This window comes from Schistocerca gregaria, chromosome 8 (assembly GCF_023897955.1).
Source record: "Schistocerca gregaria isolate iqSchGreg1 chromosome 8, iqSchGreg1.2, whole genome shotgun sequence".
Taxonomy (NCBI): Eukaryota; Metazoa; Arthropoda; class Insecta; order Orthoptera; family Acrididae; genus Schistocerca; species Schistocerca gregaria.
In genome coordinates, this window is record NC_064927.1 from 385,727,889 (window position 1) to 385,752,150 (window position 24,262).

The 24,262-nt window shown below is 41.8% G+C and overlaps 1 protein-coding gene across 1 annotated transcript in view; it reads right to left on the reverse strand.

Moving 5' to 3' along the window:
* Positions 1-2,418: 2,418 nt before the first annotated feature.
* The window catches only part of LOC126284930 (protein lethal(3)malignant blood neoplasm 1), a 134,550-nt gene continuing 112,706 nt past the window's right edge, over positions 2,419-24,262 (reverse strand). Inside the window, exon 6 of the mRNA XM_049984193.1 lies at positions 2,419-6,672. Coding sequence (XP_049840150.1) covers positions 6,432-6,672 — 241 coding nt within the window. The 3' untranslated portion in view covers positions 2,419-6,431. The remainder of the gene's footprint in view (positions 6,673-24,262) is intronic.

Consider the following 24,262-nt stretch of genomic DNA (forward strand, 5'->3'; position numbering starts at 1 on the left):
GATCTGCGAGAATAAGTGAAACTTGCTCTGTGAACTCAACAATAGATTCTGCACGCGAAATGTTCAAGCGCCGTAGAGAACAGGAGGAGTTCGCTTCTAGCAGCAGTTGTGGGTGGTCGTTAGAATGTGTACGACAGCCAAGTCATTCTTGAGAATTAGTTGTATACATGGAAAGGAGACATCGAAGTTCGCTAGCCCAAGGAAGTAGCAGGACTATTATGATGGTATTTTTTTAAGGTGATATATATATGCCGCATGTTCTTCTGTAAAGGACAGAGAAATAAACAACAAATTCGGTATCTTGTTGTAAATTCTGCGGATCTCGCACTGGAACGTTACCTTCATGGTTCGCATATCCTTAATTATGAGAATTTCATAGTCCAGAAAGAAGAAGTGGGATGTTAGACAGAGGGTTCTGGTCACCTGCTACTAGTACTTCCAAACACTGACCGCACTCAAGACAGAACCTGCTCAGTAGAAGGAAGGTCGTTGATTCACGTCTTGTAGATAGAGTTGAGGTATAAGGCCTGCCTCTTGTCTTGTCTCTTTACACATTTAGAATAGTGTTTTCCCAATCGAAAAGGTCTGAGTTGGGATTTCAACTCTGGTATTTGCCTCCCGAAAACCTATACCAGAACCGGAGAGCTAGACCTAGTTTGATTAGTTAGTGGTAGAATATACGCAAAGGAGACAAACACGTGTGTGTCGTTTGTTTGTATGTTTGTCTGTGGATAACTATAATAGTGAAGACTTGCTCAAGTTGTACTGCTGTGAATATTTGCTGCTCGCATTTCCATGCGGATTATTTCCACGGAGCACAGTGTCACAACATTAGGAGTCGTTAATTTACGATGTTGCTTGACTGATAGTAAAATAGTTTTAACTGTGCAGTTACTAGGATTTTTTATTGTTAAAATTTGCCTGCCTTGGACAGCGTTCCATCGGGTACTCTGGGGGTTACTATTGTGTTACTGTTGATGGTGATACATTTATGCCCCGCGGGGTGACCGCGCGGTTTGAGGCGCCATGTCACGGATTGCGCGGCCCCTCCCTCCGGAGGTTCGAGTCCTCCCTCCGTCATGTGTGTGTGCGTGTGTGTGGGGGTGGGTGGTTGGGTTGGTGGGTGGGTTGTTCTTAGCATAAGTTAGGTTAAGTTAGTTTAAGTAGTATGTAAGCCTAGGGACCCATGACCTCAGAAGTTTGTTCCCTTAGCAATTCACACACATTTGAAAATTTTTTTTGCTACATGTTGTAAGTAGGCTGTTTAGGTTTTTTTATTGGTAACGCCACATAGCGCTCTGTATGAAAAATCATTGGTTGTGCTGTGTGCAGTCAGTGGCTGGTTGGCATTGTTGTAATACTCGCCATTGTAGTGTTGGGCGGCTGGATGCTAACAGCGCGTAGCGTTGCGCAGTTGGAGGTGAGCTGCCAGCAGTGGTGGATGTGGGGAGAGAGATGGCGGAGTTTTGAAATTTGTAAGAATGGATGTCATGAACTGCTAAATATATTATGACTATTAGGGTAAATACATTGTTTGTTCTCTATTAAAATCTTTCATTTGCTAACTATTCCTATCAGTAGTTAGTGCCTTCCGTAGTTTGAATCTTTTATTTAGCTGGCAGTAGTGGCGCTCGCTGTATTGCAGTACTTCGAGTAACCAAGATTTTTGTGAGGTAAGTGATTTGTGAAACGTATAGGTTAATGTTAGTGAGGGCCATTCTTTTGTAGGGATTTTTGAAAGTCAGATTGCCTTGCGCTAAAAATATAGTGTGTCAGTTTAAGCACAATCATGTACAATTGTTCAAAGAGGACGGTTCAATGTATGACAAACACACATTTTGCAATGGAGTGTCCTTATCGTTCACAGATAACCGCAACGCTTGTGGGTTATTTTCATCTCCTAACTGTCTCATCCCGACAGAAATACAGCTCTGCACTTCAGCCACACTCATAACGCTCATTGACATCGTTATGAAATATCGTGTATTCCCATGAAAACCGTGTTGCAAATCATTCCACGTTATCATTTGGTTAAATATCAAGTGACTTAATGTGGTACAACTGAATTGTTAGTTATTTATCACGGTGTGTGTTGTTCTCACCGGCGGATTTTAAAATGGGAAATGAATCCTAAAATCGAGTGAACAGTTGTTTTAAAGGGAAAAAGGTGCAGCGAGAAATGGTGATGAGTTGTAGGTACCAGCTGACCATTAATCAGGGATGAAGCACTTATATCTGCATCCGGATTCCATCTATAAGAGTAACAATGCTTCCAATCACAGTAGGAAATAGCACAGTATGATTTACTTACCTCTGGCGTACGATGTTGGCCCTGGACCACCGTGGCAGAAAATTAAAGCGATGTCATCATTAAAACACTGACCATTCCTTAACCAAAATATGTCACTAAGGTCCCAGTTTAGTACAAAAGAGATTTATTACATTTTTAAATATACAAATGTACAGTATATTTCATTTACATTGTTTTCAGTATCATCATATCAACAAATGATTCGTGTTTACCAAAGCTGGAGAGCAAGACAACGTCTCTTGCTCTAAGCTTTCTTGTAGATTTGGTGTAAAGTCTGTATTCTTGCAGATTTATAATTTCTGCGAACACAAAAGTGTAGTGAACACAGGGCAGTCCACATGAAATGAAATAAAATAGCAATAGCTTTTAAAACAAGGAGTGGCCTTTGTACTTATCGAAGTCTTAGAGCGTTTTCCCTCTCCATACAGGTAATTAGATATGATACGAGGGAATCTTTAAATTATTTATAAGCGAGAGTAACAAGAAAAATTGGAGATAATGCTTGTATAAAGACGGGTTACCGAGTGTAGCATTTTGTAATTAGTAGTGAGCAAAAAAGCTACTTTGAAGTCAAAGTTGTTAAATTGATAATGAAATGAACCTCTTTTCAGAAAAGAACGAAAAATTTTTAGCAACAAGAAAGTACTCCAACCAGGCACTCTTCAGTTGCACAGTCTTCCAGCACATATCTCGTAATATCTAAAGACACCAAGCATTCTTTGACTAGCAATCCTAAGGGACAGGAAATGGCACGAATGCTATTCTTGTTTGGAAATTTAATCTTTCACTGTGTAGCGAAGTGTAGACCATTATCTGCGTTTACTGCAAACTTAAATTGATTACGTGAAAGGATCTATAACTTGTCCTTGTTCTGAATTTTTTGCAGCGTACATTCGTTGCCAGTGTGAAAGAACCATCCTGGAACCAATCATCGGGGTCTGGCTAACACATGCTCCACGAGATCACTTTTTTCAAGAGCGTAGGAGAGATCCTGTGGCATTGGGTAATTTGGTAAATGTTACTGGTACTGGTACTGAATCCTTGAAACGTTTCGCGAGGCGTGCCTGAGTTGTTCAGTGATGAAGAACCTTGTCGGCCAATGGTTAAGTTTACGATTCGAAACCCGACTCAGCTCACGGTTTTCCCGTCTTATAAAGTTTCATTATAGCATGAAAGTTCTCTCTCTCTCTAAAAAATACACACACACACACACACACACACACACACACACACACACTCCTGCAAGGTGAAAGATTCATTGTGGAGCAACGCAGTGGTAAACATATGAAAAGAAAGGAACGTGTACTCTAGCAATGCTCATTGAGTTTCTGAGAAAATATTTTGACAGTGTGGTGAAATTCGAATGGTAATACAGCAAGAAAGTGAGAGCGTAGAGACATTGGATTCGTCGATGGAATGGAAGGTGGTGAGATGAGTTAACTGTAAGTAAGGAAGTGGACTATGAAGAGAAGTTAATCCGCGCATTTGATATCTGGTAATACTGAAGGAGGCTGAAAATAGCCGGTCTGGTAGGTTAGTTACTGTAGACCATGGAATTAGCTATAGGAAGCTCAACGCGGATGCACACCATCGTATACCCACATTAGTAGGTGGAAAGGAACGTGCCAAGACAAAACAAGTTGGACGTCCATGAAAGAGGTTGCTCGTCGAGATTAAAGAAGGCGCTGAAGGGAAAGTAAAGACAATAAGATGCCGTGGTGAGAAAGGAAATCCTGCAATAGTAGGAGGTGGAGGCAAATTGCTTAGGTAACATCCTACCTGGCCAGCTGAAAGCAGCCCCGATGACGACGATGAAGACGGTGATAATGATGATGATGATGATGAAGATGATGAGGTAAGAAATGTGGCGATTCTGCGCAAATCGACGAGGATAGGACTATATGGAAAAAAATATAACTATAACAAGAATGTTAGGGCATGGAATAATTTGCTTGTTGGTAGAGGGGACAACAAAGGGAAATATTATAGGAAGGGAGAGAGATTCGAATATATACAAGAAATAATTCATTATATTTGTTGTAATTGCTACTAAGTGACGAAGAGTCTGTCAAAGAAGGAGGAGGTGTAGAGAATTGCACGAAACCAGTCACAAGACTGATATCAAAGTCACTATACGAAGGGTATTCATGAAGTTATGTAATTAAATATTTGCTTGTTTGCAGGTACAGTCTGCACCGTAGTAGTCTTGCACCACAGAGCAGGCTAGACCAAATGGCGCGGACCATTGATTCAGTGGAGTATCGCGTGGTAATTCGTTTTCGACTGCAGCAGAAATGTTTCATTGTCTTAGGCCCATCCAGACGTCTACGAAAACCTTGACGCAATTTTTCCATTGCAGTGTTGTTTCGCTTCAAATGCCGAAAACGAATTATCGCACGATACTCCACTATATCAGTGTGCTGCGCCGATATGTTTTGGATACACTAGGCGTTCTAGGGTACTATGGCGCCAAGATTTCGATGTGTCAGGATGACAGACACGTAACTGCAAACAAAGAAAAGTTAATTGCCTAACTTTACCTTTCGAAGTGATGATTAAACATTTAAGATAATTCGTCATGTTATGGCGTGTGATACTGTATAATATGGTTGGACAACAACCGTTAGAAATACGGGTGATAGGCAGAGAAAAACAATGAAAAGTTGTGGTATTCTACAGGATGTTTCAGAATTCATTTTACACACTTCTAGAGGTTGTAGAGGGGACTCAATAGTTCAAGTATCACATGGGAACCCACGTCCGGAAACGTCATCCGACGACGCTACAGAGTGCCAAAGTTAAACGCAGGCTCCTGTAAATGTATACCTGCACATAATTATTCTGTGATGATGTTACAAACTTTCTAGGATGACGCAGAATGAAAAATGCATCACTTTGATGTGAAGGTCCCTGTACCGGAAACGAACGCGTCGAAAGTTATAGGGGAAAACCTTTTTGATACCCTTGTCAATGTAATACATGTACCTGTAAAATTGTTGCGAAGATTGTAGGGTAGGCAACTTTCCTAGGTACAAGAAAAACCTCCAGTACACATGAGGTCAAAAATGCATTCCTTAAGAGTTTGAGCACTTGTTCAAAAGAGGACAGGTATTTCACAGTCGTGAAGATGAACAAGTTCTCATAGGTTCTCGGAAATGAATTTCAATGACCACGTTTACTGGACTTTTTTTACTTGTTTTGGTCCATGGTACGACCTCTGAAAGTGGTCTACTCTATAATCTTAGCAACAACAATATCTGTACATGTTTTTCCAATCCCAGAGGTATCAGAATGATTTTCCCATGTACCTTTAGACACTTACCTCAGACTGACACATTTATCTTTCCCATCATCCTAAAAAGTTGGTTACATCACCACCGAATCACTATGTACGTACACACATTTACAGGTGCCGGTGTCTATAACTTTGACGTTTCCGGACATGTATTGTATTGTAAGTTAACCGGGGACCTAGAAACGAAGGAGTGACTCCGTCCCCGTCGCAGACGCATTGGTCCGCAACCCCGCGACGACTACCGTAGTCCACTTCACCCCTCCGCCGTCCCACACCGAACGCAGGGTTATTGTGCGGTTCGGCCCCCGGTGGACCCACAAGGGAACGTCTCACACCAGCCGAGTGTAACCCCTATGTTTGCGTGGTAGAGTAATGGTGGTGTACGCGTACGTGGAGATCTTGTTTGCGCAGCAATCGCCGACATAGTGTAACTGAGGAGGAGCAAGGGGAACCAGCCCGCATTCACCGAGGAAAACCGCCTAAAAACCATCCACAGACTGGCCGGTTCACCGGACCTCGACACAAATCCGCCGGGGACCAGGCGCTCCTTCCCTCCCGGAAAGCCATGCGTTAGACAGCACGGCCAACCGGGTGGGCATTTCCGGACATGACTTCCTAGGTAAAACTTGATCTACTAAGTTGCCTTTAGAAATGTGTAACATGAATTGTGAAACGCTCCGTGGGAATGGTGGGTTGATACTCTAAAGTAGAAATACGTGCAGATAGAACGCATCTGCAATTTTAATGTAGCTACGGTGAATGGGGTTGTATGGAGCGCTGTCTGCGGCAGTGTCCTGCAGTGAGAGCGGCTGCTTGGAGGGGCGCTCAGTAGAGCCACTCGAACTTGTACCCGAGCAGAGGCGCGTTGCGCTCATCCTCCTCGGTGTGGGCCTGGCCGGGCCGCAGGTCGACCAGCGTGATGTTGGGCTGGTAGCCGAACTCGTTAGCCAGGTACTTGACGTTGCGGCCGACGCCGTCGCGGCCGTCCGCGAAGTAGCCGCCCACCTTGTTGCCGCTGCGGTAGCCCTCCTCGTTGTGGCCGTGGTACGGCAGCGTGTAGTTGAACCTGCAGCACGCAAGCACACCCGTACAGCGCAGTGGCACGTCGCGACTTAACAGATGCTATAAGTTATTCGAGTGAAAAAAATGATACACTAATGGCCATTAAAATTGCTACATCACGAGGATGACGTGTTACAGGTGCGGAATTTAACCGACAGGAAGAAGCTGCTGCCATATACAAATGATTAGCTTTTCAGAGCATTCACGCAAGGTTGGCGCCGGTGGCGACACGTACAACGTGCTGACATGAGGACAGTTTCCAACCGATTTCTCATACACAAACAACAGTTGACCGGCGTACAGAAAGGTCAAAAAAACATTCGTTAAACTAGCAGCAAGGGTGGTAACAGCAAAATTGCTGTGAGAATTCCACTGTTAAACGCAAAAGAGACAGCGGACTAGTGGGAAGAGTACATTGAAGGCCTCTATGAGGAAGGATAACTTGTCTGATGACATGAGAAGAGAGGAAATTAGAGTCGATATAGGTGACAGAGGTGATTCAGTATCAGTCTGAACTTAAAAGAGCTCTGGAAGATTTCAGATCAAATGAGGTAAGAGGTATAGATAACATTATATCGGAATTTGTAACATCACTTGGGGAAGTGACAAGCATACTACTATTTAAGTTGGTGTGTAGAATGTATGAACCTGGTCACGTACCATCAAACTTACGAAAAAATAAAATCCATATAATTCTGAAGATAGTCATGGCAGCCAAGTGAAAAAATAATGCACAATCAGCTTAACTGCACATGCATCAAGCTACTTACGAAGGTAATATACAAAAGAATGGTAAAGGAAATTGGGGGTCCGTTAGACAATGACCAGTTTGACTTGAGGAAAGTATAGACAATAAAGAGGCAGTCCTGACGTCTGGACTGATAAGGAAAGCGGGAATGAAGAAAAACCAAGACACACTCATGGGATTCGAAGACCTATAAAAGCGTTCGATAGTGTAAATTGGCGCAAGAAGTTCGGAATTCTCACGACAATGGGAGTAAGCTACAGGGAAAGACGGGTAATATACTGTACATTGTGTACAAGAACCAAGATGGAACAATAAGACTGGAGGGCCAAGAACGAAGTGGTCCTGTGAAAAAGGACGTGAAACAAGGATGTAGTCTTTCGCTCCTTCTTTTCTATCTGTGCATCGAAGAATCAATAACGGAAAGAAAGGTTCAAGAGTGGGAGTAAAATCCATGGTGGAAGGACACCAATGGCAAGATTCACTAATGACATCATTATCTGCGGTGAAAGTGAAGAAGAATTACATGATCTATTGAATGGAATGAACGGTGTAATGGGTACAAAATATGGATTGAGAGTAAACCAGGATACGATAAACTTAATGAGATGTAGCCGAAATGAGAATATCGAGAAATTTAATATCAGAATTGCTGACCAGGAAGGTGATTAAGTTAAGGAATTCTGCTACCTTGGAAGCAAAATTACTCATTTCGGACGAAAAAATGAGGACACAAAGAGCAGACAAGCAGAAGCAAAGAGGGCATCCCTGGCCAACTGAAGTCTGAAAGTATTAAAAAGCAACTCAATTTCAGAACCAAATTTCGGAGAATATATGTTTGGAGCACAGTATTGTATGGTAGTGAATCATGAACTGTGGAAAAACCGGAAAAGAAGAGGATCGAAGCGTTTGAGTAGTGACGCTACAGAAGAATGTTGAAAATTAGGTGGGCGGATAAGATAAAGAATGAGTTCATCGCAGAATCGGCGAAAATGGACCATATAGAAAACGCTGTCAAAAAAGGGGAAATGATGATAGTATACATGTTAACGACATCAGGGAGTGAACTCTACGTACTAGACGCAGCTGCAGAAGGTAAAAACTGTAGAGGAGACAGAGATTTGAATATATTCAATAAGTAGTGGAGGACATGGGGTGTACGTGCTACTCTGAGACGGAGAGTCATAATAAAAAATGGTTCTGAGCACTATGGGACCTAACATCGGTCCCCTAAAACTTAGAACTACTTAAACCTAACTAACATAAGAACATCACACAACACCCAGTCATCACGAGGCAGAGAAAATCCCTGACCCCGTCAGGAATCGAATCCGGGAACACGGGCGCGGGAAGCGAGAACGCTACCGTGAGAGAGTCATAATAAATGATTATAATATTTGTGATTAATAATGAATGTAATATTTACTCAGTGTAATTAATAACAATCTGTATCAAATACCGAAAAATTGATTTATTTTTTTTGCAAAAATCTATAGTATACACACATAAGCGCAAAGGATCGTGCCAGTCCTGCGGTACAAATGACACATAGAGAACAACACAGGCAGTGGAGCATAGCATTGCCTTCGGAACTTGTCATATACATATCGAATGCTGATATAAGTTGAAGAAGAGATTTATTTTACGAAAAATCGACCTGGAGCACAACACGAAGGTATTTGGAGGGCGTCAGTCCATTTTTAACTCAAACAAGAAAAGGAAATTGATGTGACCCCAGAGTCGTAACTCCTGCCAGTTAGACTTCCCTTCTGCAACGGACGGTGAACGGGTCAGCATACACGGTCAGGCGAAACCAGAACGTTAGTAAATTTTAGCGGACGTCTGCAGAGGTTACTAACAGCACGGGACTATGTTTCACTCATTACTTGAAACAAATAGTGCGAAGCTGTGATATCACTGCACACCAATCTGTAAGTAGCGCCCCGTTGTTTAAACGGCAGAGTTTCTACGTGTGTTCCTGCAGGATTTCTTGGATCATCGTGGCTCATCCTGACCAGTCCGAAGACAATCCACTGCTGCTCAAGATTGTCTACGTCGGATAGGCTGCATTGTGTACCAAATGGAGTCGAAGACAATCCACTGCTGCTCAAGATTGTCTACGTCGGATAGGCTGCATTGTGTACCAAATGGAGTCAGACTCAAAGCTGCACTGTCACAGGCTAGGAATGTTGTACAACGATCTATTGAAGTTGAGTATTTTTTATGTCATTGAATAAATGTAGCCTACTTTCGAAAAAAAATTGCAGTCATTTCAATATTTGTGCGTATAGGTATGGGTGCCTGATGTTTGGTGGCAGTCTCACCCCCCCCCCCCCCCCCCCCCCCGTGTATAGTGCTTGTTGCCAATATATATGTTTGGCGACGAAGTACACTTACAAGAGAAGTTTTCGGCTATTTACTGTTGCTGGAGACAACATGCTTCGGCCTGACAGATAAAGGTCAACAATGGGGGCAGGATTTTAACTGCTCTAGAGGAATAACCATCCTCATAATTTGACCAAGGAGACCAAAATGTCTAGAAAGTGGAATGGTTTGTGGTATCTGTAAAAGGTTTCCAATATTGGGGTTGAGGTAAAGCGTCCAGGATGCGCAATGTGGGCTCATCAACAGTGAGCGGTTATTGGTGAGGAGGAAAATGTCTATTTTGCAAAAACTATGTCTAAAAGTTTTTTAATCATTTTATTATTTCTCGACAGTAATGTCGAATTTTTCTAGGAAAAAATAATTCTAATATGTAATTGTTTTGCTCTCAACATGTAATTTATACTGCAGACAAAGTCAGGTTTCTTTTTCGAAAGTAAAACTAGTTTCGTCAATTTATTTAGCTCTTTTGTGCAATTTAGCCACTATGCCAGCAACCGTGGCACAATGGCCGCTTTATTATTTTTTGGATTATTTATTCAAAATCTACATCTCGACATATAGTCCGTAAGCTCTTATGGGGTGTACGGTGAAGTTTACATTGTATCATGTTTTTTTCTTTACTCGGAAATAGAGAGGGAAAAACGACTGTCTGTACTTATAAACCCTAATTTTTCTTATCTTCGTAGTAGTTACGTAAAATGTAAGTTGGCTGTCGTAAAATTGTTCTACAGTCAGCTTCAAATGTTGTTTTGATTATTTAGGTACATTACTTATCCAATGAGAATGCAAAAAAAATAATCTGTTAGGTATGATAGTCTGACTGTACACTGTGTGATTTGATATTTCTAATTCAATTACAAGTTCACTAAAAATATGTCGAAACCTATGTAGCCATTAAGCCCGCCGTTGCTCTACCAAACTCTGCAAGCCATTATTGTAATTACAATGAAATGAATACCCGTAGCTGCATACAGGCGTTGATATAAATCAACGGGGACAGTTGAAAATGTGTGCCCCAACGAGGACTCGAACCCGGGATCTCCAGCTTACACGGCAGACGCTCTAGCCATCTCAGCCACCGAGGACACATATGATGTGCGACTGCAGGGACTTCTCTCGAGCACTATTTCCGTGAGACCCACATTCCCAACTTATTGTCCTGTACTATATTCACAGTGCACCTGCCCATTATACTCATTACTCGGACATGTCCGAAAGAACAGATACCATCTTCATACATATATAGTTAAGGCTCACAGGCCATTTGATCATCTTCTTCTTCTGTGCTGATGCACAAACAGTGCCCGAACTCTTACGGGAATCGGCAAAAAGCCTTTTACAGAATAGGAGCACCTCTCAAGGAAACCTCTCAACTTGAATTTGAATACTTCACGTTTATCATTCAATTTTTTTTTCGTTCTTCTGGAAGCCTATTGAAAATGAAACACGCCCAATAGTGTACACCTTTCGGTACAATGCTTACGAGAATGTTATCCAGGCGCATATTGTTTTGCCATCTAGTCTTCAGTCAATGAATGTTAGTTTCTTTTGAATGAGTCAATATTATCAACAACAAAACCCATGATGGAAAATATGTAGAGGAATGGCAGGGATAGGATTCAGAGACATTTGAACGACAGCCTACATGTAGCTCGCTAAGACACGGCTGCTCGATCTGACCGTCTATTGCTGGCTGAGAATTTTCTTGGAGAGTGTACACACTTGCTCCCAAATATAACACCATACGAGATGAGAGAGTGAAAGTGAGCAAAGTAGACAAACCTTCGTGTTTCAGTTTAAGAGCCTGTGGAAAACATTCTTATAGTGAAGACAGCGCGATTCAGTTCCTGCACATGATCTAGAACCTGATGATTCCAAAAAGCCTTCCTTGTACCTCATTTCAAAGACTTTAAAATGTCCGATTTCACCGACTATCCGATCACGTTACGACAGTGAAATTTTACCTTTACGTGAGTTTCGCATCGGAAACTGCATGCATCGCGTTTTGTTACTATTTTGCAGTAATCTTTTCCCTGAAGATCAGTGGTGATCTTACTGACTACCCCGTTACCTGAGTCGTTTATACTATTTTCAAAGTCTTTCATAGTAAAATTTGCGTAATCTGCAAAGGGAAAAAATTGATGCAACTATGTCGTTTGATGGCAGGTCGTTGAGATCAAGAATTGCAGCGGATTTAGTTCTGAATCCTGTGGGGCCATTCACTGTAAATGATTCGACTCAGATTCAAACCTCTTTCCTGTTTGCTAATATTGAAGAACAACAGTGCTTCCTACTTTCCAGATATGAAGTAAGCCCTTCATGTACTTTTCCCTAATCCCGCAATGACAAAGTTCTGCACAGTCCAGAAAATTAACTGCTCTTGTTAATCAAAGAAAATACGTGCTGTCTTAATGTATCCCTAGGCCTCAAAGTGCCTCACAGATAAAAGAATAAGTTGCGTTTTCTGTGGATACTCTTTTGCTGAAGCCAAACTGTGAGCCTGACAGAAAATTATGTATCCTGAGACGTGTTATTACTCTCCTATACAGTGCTTTCTCAAAAACGCTTGAGAACACTGGTAACAAAGAGTTTGGGCTGTAATTGTCTACACTATCTCTTTCATCCTGTTGAAAAATGGTTGCGCTAACTAGTATTTCAACACATCAAGAAAATGACAACACACAGTCACACTACACGCGAGACTGGATTCAGAACTAACGTACTGTGCACCGATCATAACCCCGCTTGAAATTTCTTCATACTAATGAGAGACTTTTCTCTTTCATCAGGTAACAATTGATTCAGTGCCATCTTCGCTTGTTTCATGCAGCTGCATGTGATGTAATTATCTCGTAACGGGGAGGGGGGCGTAGATTTCAAGAATTTTGAATATTTACCAGTACCAATAAAATTTTACTTAACTTCGCGACTACTGATCAATGTATGTTTTGTATAACTCTGATGGATCACAAACAGTTTCATTCTCACACAACAGAAGTATAAAAGGCTGAACACAGGAAATCTGCCTGCTACCTTTTTCCACAACTGATAACATAGTTTTAACTTTTTTCTGAGAGATCTCTATTCTCTTCGAGTAGTCCATTGGTTTCACTTCTCTGGTCACACAGTACTGTCTGTGGCAGAATCCTGTTATCGGGCTCTGAATTCCCTTCATAAACCTCTCTTCCAGACTTGAAGATATTCAGAGTTAATAGGGTTTACATGAAGATGTCATAGTACAAGTAGCTCTATTTCTTCTTCTTCTCCCGTATACTGACAATTTGTAGCGTACAGAAGGTGCTAAAAATATGAAAATACCAAAATGACACGCATCATCCTGCCTAATACGGTACAGCAGAAACGGTGGCGTTAGAAACTAAACGATGTTAGAGAGGATAGCAATCACGCACGATACTTCCCAAACTGGACACGCACGGTCAATAATATTGAGATCTGGTGACTGTGGAGGCCAAGGAAGATACAACTCATCCCGGTGATCACAAAACCAGTCCTGGAAGACGGGCGATGTGTCAACAGGGGGCCTTTTGTTTTAGAACACAGAATCATCCTTGGGAAAAAAAACACTGTAGCACAGGATAGACCTGACCAGTCAAAACGGTCATATAACACATGGCAATAACGTGACCTTGCAGAATAGTCATGGAGCCGTTGTAGTACCACGTTATGGCTGCCGATACCGAAGCAGAACACGAACATGTTTCACTTTTGGGGCGTAAACTCGCTCAAAAGTTGGAAACAGTGTAAAACAAGACTCATCTGGCCAAATCACTTCCTTCCATTGCTCCAGGCTTTATGGCTTCCGCACCACGTTTTCACGTTACTAGCATCTGATTCACTGATGAATAGTTTTGGAATTACAACTAACCCTGCCATTCCCTGATTATACAGCTTTCTTCGTGTTGTTTTGGTGCTGACAGCGTTCACGAGCGCAGCACTTGGTTTGCTGAGACTTCTGCAGATGTCCTATTATTTTTCATCACAATCCTCTTGAACGAACGTCCTTTACGGTCACTCAACACACACTTTCGTCCCCACTGAGAGTTAGTGTCTCTTGTTGTTTCTCGTTTCCGATGCGGTGCCTTCTGAAATACCGAACGCTTCGGCTACTTTGTTTACAGAATCACCCACCATACAGGCACAATCAATTTTTCCAAGTGACGTAACTACGACATAATCCGCTCCCCACTACGCTGAGGACTATATTAACCATGACCGACACTTACTTGCAACGTACTGAGGTCATTGTACAATTGCCGTAAGTGGTCAAATGAAATGAAATGAAATGTCGTGTGACGAGGGCCTCCCGTCCGGTAGACCGTTCGCCTGGTGCAAGTCTTTCGATTTGACGGCACTTCGGCGACTTGCGCGTCGATGGGGATGAAGTGATGATGATTAAGACAACACAACACCCAGTCCCTTAGTGGAGAAAATCTTCGACCCAGCCGGGAATCGAACCCGGGCCCTTTGGATTGACAGTCTATCGCGCTGACCACTCAGCTACCGGGGCGGACAGTGGTCAAATAAGACAGTGCAACAAACAAGATGGGCTAGCAACTGCATTCATTTTCAAGCATTAATTTCTCGCGTTGTTTCTACATTTTTGTCCAATTCCTATGTTTCACAGGGTACGCACGTTTATTGATTCGTACCTTAGGAGGGATAAGTTTCAATTTTTAAAGGCTAAAGGAAACATTTTGTATTTTTATTGCAAATTGACGGTATAAAACACAGCAAAAATTGTTTATCACCTTTCGATAGTTAAACAAAATTGCCATCAACAATCACGCCAGTGAACGGATTGGTAGAAATTTCATTAAAGAATTTGAGCAGCCAGGTGATTTCCACCATTAGCTAACAACATTGATATCTCATCCATAATACCAATAAAGGCTATTACACTACTGGCCATTAAAATTGCTGCACCACAAAGATGACGTGCTACAGAAGATGCTGTGATATTCAAATGCTTAGTTTTTCAGAGCATTCACACAAGATTTGCGCCAGTGGCGACACCTACAACGTGCTGACATGAGGAAAGTTTCTAACCGATTTCTCATACAGAAACAGCAGTTGACCGGCGTTGCCTGGTGAAACGTTGTTATGATGCCTCGTGTAAGGAGGTGAAACGCGTACCATCACGTTTCCGACTTTGATAAAGGTCGGATTGTAGCCTATCGCGATTGCGTTTTATAGTATCGCGACATTACTGCTCGCGTTGGTCGAGATCCAGTGACTATTAGCAGAATATGGAATCGAGTGTTCAGGAGGGTAATACAGAACGCCGTGCTAGATTCCAACGGCCTCGTATCACTAGCAGTCGAGATGACAGGCATCTTATACGCATGGCTGTAACGGATCGTTCAGCCACGTCTCGATCCCAGAGTCAACAGATGAGGACGTTTGCAAGACAACAACCATGTGCACGAACAGTTCAACGACGTTTGCAGCAGCGTGGACTATCAGCTCGAGACCATGGCTGCGGCTACCCTTCACGCTGCACCACAGACAGGAGCGCCTGCGATGGTGTACTCAACGACGAACCTGGGTGCACGAATGGCAAAACGTCATTTTTTTCGGATGAATCCAGGTTCTGTTTACAGAATCATGATGTTCGCAACCGTGTCTGGCGACATTGCCGTGAACGCACATTGGAAGCGTGTATTCGTCATCGCCATACTGGCGTATCACCCAGCGTGATGGTATGGAGTGCTATTGGTTACACGTCTCGGTCACCTCTTGTTCCCATTGACGGCACTTTCAACAATGGACGTTACATTTCAGATGCGTTACGGCTCGTGGCTCTACCCTGCGAAACCCTACATTTCAGCAGGATAATGCACGACCGCATGTTTCATGTCCTGTACGGGCCTCTCTCGATACAGAAAATGTTTGAGTGCTGCCCTGGTTAGCACATTCTCCCGATCTCTCACCAATTAAAAACGTCTGGTCAATGGTGGCCGAGCAACTGATTCGTCACAATACGCCAGTCACTATTCTTGATGAATTGTTGTACCGTGTTGAAGCTGCATGGGCAGCTGTACCTGTACACGCCATCCATGCTTTGTTTGACAATGCCCAGGAGTATCAAGGCCGTTATTACAGCCAGAGGTGGATGTTCTGGGTACTGATTTCTCAGGATCTGTGCACCCAAACTGCGTGAAAATGTAATCACATTCAGTTCTAGAATAATATATTTGTCCAATAAATACCCGTTCATCGTCTGTATTTCTTCTTGGTGTAGCAATTTTAATGGCCAGTAGTGTAGATTATGTGCAACACCAAAGGCAGATCTTCATACTGTTGCTACCGTGCAGTGCATGGAATCCCGGTAAGACTGAGGAAGGGACGTATGTGATGACGTAATTTGATTACGCGAGAAATGCAGTAGGGAATATAAAGTGTGCAGCGGCAGGCTGTTTTACGGCCAGTCGACGCGACATGAATGGAGCTGCGCCGTATGGCTCTGCTCCAATGCGCTGTTTCCGTCATCTCCAGGCCGCTAACAGACGCCGAAGCGTCATTCGTCTAAGGTGGAACTGCAGCCCAGTTGCTCAGACACCTATCTATTGTAATTCAGGTTTTCCACACTTTTACGGTTGCTTTTTTTTTCTTTTTAAACCACCGATCGTTAATGCTGGGATGACTTTTTAGTTTCCTTAGTAAGGCTATCAATGTATTCCTCACACTTTTAAGAATCTGGTTTACGACAAGACTAATTTACTAACTGCAGATTTAGTATGTAAGGCAAATTGGTATTAACAGAGAGCTAGAATTTTAGTGTGCTTAAAAGTTATACCTATAATTTCTGGATCCTTAATTTCTTAAGCATTGACGTGTGTCTGACTGCGACTCGAGCCTGGAAAGGACGCACAGTCTTAATCTGGCAGGAAGTTTCAAATCACACACTCCACTACAGAGTGAAAATTCAAACTGGACTGACGCATCGTCAAATGGAAGTGTGTAACACTATAATTAATGTTCAAAGAATAATTTATTAGTTCAATATTTGCACTAATTAGTGTAAACATTCACAATACACGTTTCGGCACAATAACTGCCATCTTCAGATGTGACAACGACACACAAACCGTTTCGTCACAATCTGCAGATACTAGTTGCATGCATACAGAACATCGTGAAAATAGTATAAAGCATGTTAATAACGTATGCATATATCTTGCCGTCGCCTAGTAAAAGAGAGGTTTTCTCACATCTGACGGCAGTATCGTTGAATAAATATGCAGGGTGACAATTATTGAGCTATATGAAAAAACCGTACATTAGTTACAAAATACGGATTGCACTCACTTTATTCAAAATGTAAATTTCCGATTTAGGTTATAACATGTTCCATAAGCATGCCATCACTGGCGATGATGTGGCGCAGAGGAATAGCGAAATTCTGCGTGATACACTGAAGTGTTGGAACAACGATGCTACCGATGCCCTCCTGAATGGTTGTTTTAGGCTCAGCAATGGTTTTGAGGTTATTGCTGTACACCTTGTCTTTAATATAGCCCCACAAAAGGGGGTCGCACACGTTTACATCCGGAGAATATGGCGGCTAATCTAGATTCATGCCAATGTCCTCTGGGTACCCCAGAGATGGAATGCGATCCCCAAAGTTCTCCAGGACATCAAACACTATCCTGCTTCGATCGGGTCGAGCTCCGTCTTTCATGAACCACATCTTGTCGAAATGAGGGTCTCTTTGGATAATGGGCATGATATCATCTTCCAAAACCTTCACGTACCATACCATCAAGGAATAACGCATCGGTTATTCCGTGACTGGACATTGCACACCACACAGTCACCCGTTGAGGTTTAAGAGACATCTCGTTCACGAAATGTGGATTCTCAGTCCCCCAAATACTCAAATTTCTCTTATTGACGCACCCATCCAAATGAAAGTGGGCTTCGTCGCTAAACCAAACCATATGCGCATAGTAATTCCCATCATTCCCCGCGGCCAACCATGCAGTTTGAAGGTCCTAACGCAAACCGTTCAGAATATATGACGATTTTATTTCGTATAGTTCAATAATTATCACCTTGTAGCCTTATGAAATGCTTATTCATCTCTCGCTGTTGCAAAATGGAAGCAAAGTAAGAGTTAGAAGTCGGTTGTTAACCTATCTTGATATGAAATTCCCGTACGTAATATTAGGTTCCATGCTATGCTAAACGACCATGAGTATTTTTTAATTATTGCAAAGCTAGCCAGCTTTATTAACAAAACTATAAATTGTTTAAATTAATTACATGACTGGAGTGTGTTCCTTTCTTGTTACAATTGATTTGTATCCAATGCTGTCTGTATACCTCAATATGTTGCAAGAGGAATTATTGTGAAAAATGTTTAACACAGGAAGTGACGTTGCGGAGTAGTTTCAATAGCATGGCGCCTGTCCGCATATGCTAACAGGGCGGGGCTTGATCTGTAGTTTGCGAATCGCTTTCCTGCTGGGAGTTCGTTAACTTCTTTTCTTAGTTATAAGAAAATCTAAAAGCCAGTATCCAGAAGATATTCCAACATTCTCCTTTGGGTACTACAAAAATGTTTTGAGACCGTAATTAATATTTCCATTACGTATGCAACACAACGAAGTTCGTTTTTAGCAAATTGTTTAAAGGCATTTTCTTATTCTATAATACGTTTCTTGCTATTTTACAGCGACAATAGGTCACCATTGTCTTCCTTGTTGTAGCCCTGGGAAGTTGGGTTACTTCCAGTTAGTTCGATTCGTCATTGATGATTAAGTTTTATTGAAGTTCTGATGATGGAAATGATGAGAATTCAGAGCTATTGGTCAGACAACTAGGCTGTCTAAAAGCCTCGAGGCAAGATATGCTGCTAACCTACAGTCACGCCACCTTCAACAGGCGTTCTGTCGTGGATGTAAGATCACAAGATGAGGCACTTTGTGCCCACATACAGGAAGGTGCTGTGGATATCATTGTTCATGTAAGCCTCAGTTTTGTAGTTAACACAGGTCATAAATTCGCAATTTCTCCACACAGTAGCCGTCTGCACTTACGTTGCCTCACATTTGCCCTATTTATAACTGTTGGAGTGTCCATCTTTTTCTTTCCTTGCTACGTACACCTTGATAAATAAATCCGCAAGTTTCCTTAAACTCAATAATTAATTTAATATCCACCACTCGATCCATAAGGGCTCTTGAACTTGTTTCGCCCACTACACAGAATTATCCTATCACTCTAAGTGATGTCAGTACTTTATTTACTCTTTCCAATCGCACTGTGTGGCTGTGTTCTATCATCAGGATCTGATTTTCTTGCATTACACTGAAAGGTCTCCAAAAGCGGAAGAGTTGATTCGAAAATGAAGCACTGAACTTTAGTATTATTCACAAACATTTTTTTTGTGTACATTGGATAGGCGTCCTCCGATGGTGTGAGGCAAACCAACAACAAAACGCACCAACCAAAAATAGGCAACAGATTCATAAACCGGTTTCGATACAAAAAATACTAATTGATATGTTGCTGATTAGTGAGATTTTCTGGTAGAATAATTTATATTTCACTGACACAGATAAAGCAGAACTTTTTTAAAAATGAACGCACATCCATTTACTGTATTGTTGTTTATTTAATTACGACCGACGTTTCGGCCTTTTAAGCCATTTCCAAGTTATTGAGTTTATACTTATGATTAACATATATTGCAGGAGATCAAGTTCAAAATTGTCCATAAATTTAGAATATTCGCTCCACAAGCAATATTTTTATTAATATAGGTTAATCTTGAGCTAGATGTCCTGCAGTATAGGTTAATGACATAAACTTATTCACTTTAAAATGGCATAAAAGGCCGAGAAACTGGGTCGTAATTAGATAAACAATAATACAGTCTAAGGGTGGGCTGGTCATTTAAAAATTATTGTACAAGTGTTGCTCAGCAACATCAAAAACAGGACACGGTAACAATTGAATTCGTCATGAACGAATTCTTTCGGCTGAGTGATCGGATAGTCGTGGCAGACATGTATAATATCCACACAGCAAACTCAGTTACCATCGGGTGCATTGATAAAGAGATCCCTGGAAGCAGTCCTTACTTGTTTCTTAGTCTAAAAGTGACATGGTGAGCCCATGTTGTGACGGTCCGCATATATCTTCCGTCCGTACACCTTCTTTATTCCATCCTACGAAGTACTAAGGCTAGGAAGATATGGAAAAATGTTTGTGAGCGACAGGATTAAGCTACGAGTGGGGGATAAAGGTTGTATTAGTATTTTTGAAAAAAACATTTTATTGCAACAACGCTCCGCCACGCGGAAGAAGGTCATGGCCGGAGTTGCCATATGGATATGGTGTCTGTTCTTTCAGACATGCCCAAAAGAACAGACACCATATCCATATAAGTATACAGTTCTGGCAATACCGGCCATGACATTTTTCTTCTGTGCGGATGCACACACATTCCCCGAACTCTTACGGGACTTGGTGAAAATGTCTTCCGCGAGTAATGAGTGTGTTGGGGTGGGATATTACGAATGTAGTGTGTGGATATACAAGGTGAGAATGTGGGTATCGCGGGAGGCGTGCGCGAGATAGTCCCTGCAGTCGCGCTATGCTCTGTGTCCTCGGTGGCTCAGATGGATAGAGCGTCTGCGATGTGAGCAAGAGATCCTGGGCTTTAGTCCCGGTCGGGGCACACATTTTCACCTGTCCCCATTGATATATGAACGCCCGTTAGCAGCTGAAGATATTAATATAATTCTAATTTCGTTCTAGACAGCTGCAGGTCACCAATGGTGTCTGTCCTTTCGGACATGTGTGAAAGAACAGACACCATATAGATATAAGCAATTTTTAAACGTTAGCCAGGGATTAAAATGCGCAATATGTGTACCGTAGGCTATCCGAAAACGTATTCTACTTTATTTTAAAAAAAATATGGTTCAAATAGCTCTGAGCACTATGGGACTTAACTGCTGTGGTCATCAGTCCCCTAGAATTTAGAACTACTTAAACCTAACTAACCTAAGGACATCACACACATCCATGCCCGAGGCAGGATTCGAATCTGCGACCGTAGCGGTCGCACAGTTCCGGACTGTAGCGCCTAGAACAGCTCGGCCACTCCGACCGGCCTTTATTTTAAAGGAGGACCTTTATTTTAAGAGTATATTGGACTGATAATGTTGAAATGCGATCATTAACTTACCAATATATGGTGCAATGTAACATTTCGTGAGATTACTGCAAGAATTATTAGTCCCTGGAAAACACAGAGATTCTTTCGACTTCATACTTTTACAAAGGGAAAAGCTTTACTCAACACGCAGTCATATGCACCTCTAGGGGCACAGACATACAGTTTAGTCGATTATACGTTCCGCATATTGGCGGATTTTTAGCATTAGTCCCATACTTGATAGAACTTTCACCTGAGCCGGAACTTTACTGTTATTCAAGCGTTCAGGCATGGCAGTCTGGAACCGATAGCAGTTAGACGCACGTTTCCAGCTAACCCTGATCAAATAAGAGAAACGCGCAATGTTTGTGTAAACATACAGGTTAATTATTAACCCATGATAAAAGGACAGCCTCCAGCCGTTTTTATAAAGTTATTTCTAAATGAAAGTAACATCATTACCAGTATCAAAAGGACTTTTTATCAGTGGCTTTCCACTCTTATAATTTCATAAACCTTCAACTGGACACAAGATGCTGGTAGTTGTGAGTAAAGTTTCTTTGTATTAAGTAAACGAAACACAGTCTTCGCTTTGTTTCACAAATTTTATTATTACTATATGACCTAGAGCTGAGACTTTAAGCCTGTTTGCAGTGAACAACTATCCCAGAAATGGGAACCAAGGAATGATAAAAAACGGAAAAAATCGTGACTTAAACTGTAATAGTTATTTCTGTCTAAAGTTTTGACACAAAACGATTACAATAACTATGAATAAACACACATTGCAGTACAGTTATGTGCACAGGAATGGTAATGTCGGTCATTATCTATTTATGAATTAATGAAGTAGGGTTCTTCTCCTATGTTGAGGAAACTGGTGAATAATTGAATTGAGATCCATCGTATCGAGTTTCTCTGTGTTCTCCTGTGTCCCACAAACAGTGGGTAGATATTTCTTCAGTTCAAAAGATCGGCCATTGTGAAAAGTGGTGTTTCTAAAATCATATACTGGGAGTGTTAGTCCTGCTATATTGGACAGACTAGGAGGAGAAATTGTGCGACGCTCAGAGAACACATTAGAATGTGAAGTTAAAGAAGACCAAATTTGTGCTCTGCCGAACATTATGTAAACGAAAACCACAAATACGTTATAGATGTAGAAGTAATACCTACTCAACTAGAAATATTAGAAATTGAGAAACAAATGTTTTCATCCTCACATTTAGTACTGAATAAACAAATGCGTTTCAATTATTCAGCCCTTTTATACAACGCTACAACATCTACATAGGAGATAACCTTTTGCATTCATTCGTAAATACACTATGTGATCGAAAGTACCAGGACATATGACTAATAATGTCTTGCAAGCTCGTGGCGCCCTCCATCGGCAATGCGGGAATTCTGTATGGCGTGGGCCCACCCTTAGCCTTGGTGACAGCTTCCACTCTCGTAGACATACGTTCAATCAGGTGCTGGAAGGTTTCTTGGGGAATGGCAAACATCCCAGAGGTTTTCTGTTGGATGCAGGTCAGGACTCTGTGTAGGTCAGTCCATTACAGAGATGTCATTGTCGTTTAACCACTCCGCCACAATCCGTGCATTATGAACAGGTGATCGATCGTGTTGAAAGATGCATTTGCCATCCCCGAATTGTTCTTCAACAGTGGGAAGCAAAAAGGTGCTTAAAACACCAATTCAGGCCTATACTGTGGTAGTGCTACGCAAAACAACATCAAAAACACACCATCATAACACCACCGTCTCCGAATTTTAATGTTGGCTCTACACATGCTGGCAGATGAAGTTCACCGGGCATTCGCCATACCCACACCCTGCCATCGGATCGCCATATTGTTTACCGTGATTCGTCACTCCACATAACGTCTTGCCACTATTCAATCGTCCAATGTTTACACACCTTACACCAAGCGAGGCGTCGTGTTATGAACAGCCGCTCGTCCATGAAATCCAAGTTTTCTCGCCTCCCGCCTAACTGTCATAGTACTTGCAGTGGATCCTGACGCAGTTTGTAATTCCTGAGTGATGGCCTGGACAGATGTCTGCCTATTACACATTACAACCCTCTTCAACTGTCGGCGGTCCCTGTCAGCCAACAGACGAGGACGTTCTGTAGGCTTTTGTGCCGTACGTGTCCCTTCACGTTTGCGCTTTCACTATCACATCGGAAACAATGGACCTAGAGATGTTTAGGAGTGTGGAAATCTCGCGTACAGACGTATGACATAAGTGACACGCAATCACCTGACCACGTTCGAAGTCCGTGAGTTCCATGGACCGCCCCATTCTGCTCTCTCACGATGTCTAATGACTACTGAGGTCGCTGATATGGAGTACCTGGTAGTAGGTGGCAGCACAATGCATCTAATATGAAAAACGTAGTGCATATAATGACAGCGATTTCCATTCCTGAGATGTAGGTCTACTCCAGTGTGTGTTTATTGATGGTTATTGTAAATGCTGTCCTAATGACTGTTGTAAAATACGTAGGTAACTGTCTCCCAACTGCCAATAGAAATCACTTTTGTAGTTGAAATAAAGATACGATAAATTAAGAAGTTGATGTGTTTATCTTTCCTTGGTTCCTGTATCTGGCACCAGTTGTTTATTATGAAATGGGCTTATAACCCAAAACCTAGGTCGTACAGTAACAATAAAGAAAAAAAAGAATGATAAATTTCCGTAACAGTGGATGATCTACATTATCTGATTAATGCACTCTACGTAATGAATAAATACGTTTTACGCATGACTCTAGTAGGTTCTTGTTCCTTCTTTATTCTTTACATACACTGCATTAATCAGATAATGTAGATCGTCCACTGTTACGGAATTTTATCATGCTTTTCTTGCAACTGAGCACCGCAGGGTACGAGGGGCCCTCTTCCGGTCGTTCCTCCAACTACTTCCCGCCTGTGAGGAATTCTGGCTTTAGCGCTAACAGAGGGCGCTGATTATGGGCAGAACTATATTTCCTTTCATTTGTGGCTCCTTTAGCGATTTCTTTTATGTTGTTTAATATTACCCGGTGCAATATCAACGATGTTTAATATTTATGTCATTGACCAGAATATTGGCACTAGAGCATATGTCAGCCACTGTTTTTTAACTCTTCGTCTTTTTAACAATATTACTTTTGTCGTGTTCTTCTTTTTATTGCTTTTTATTACTGTAATACCTTTTATACTTTATAAGCTTATTGCAGACTTAAACTATTGTTTCCCCCTTTTATGCTCGCTGTCTCAATTA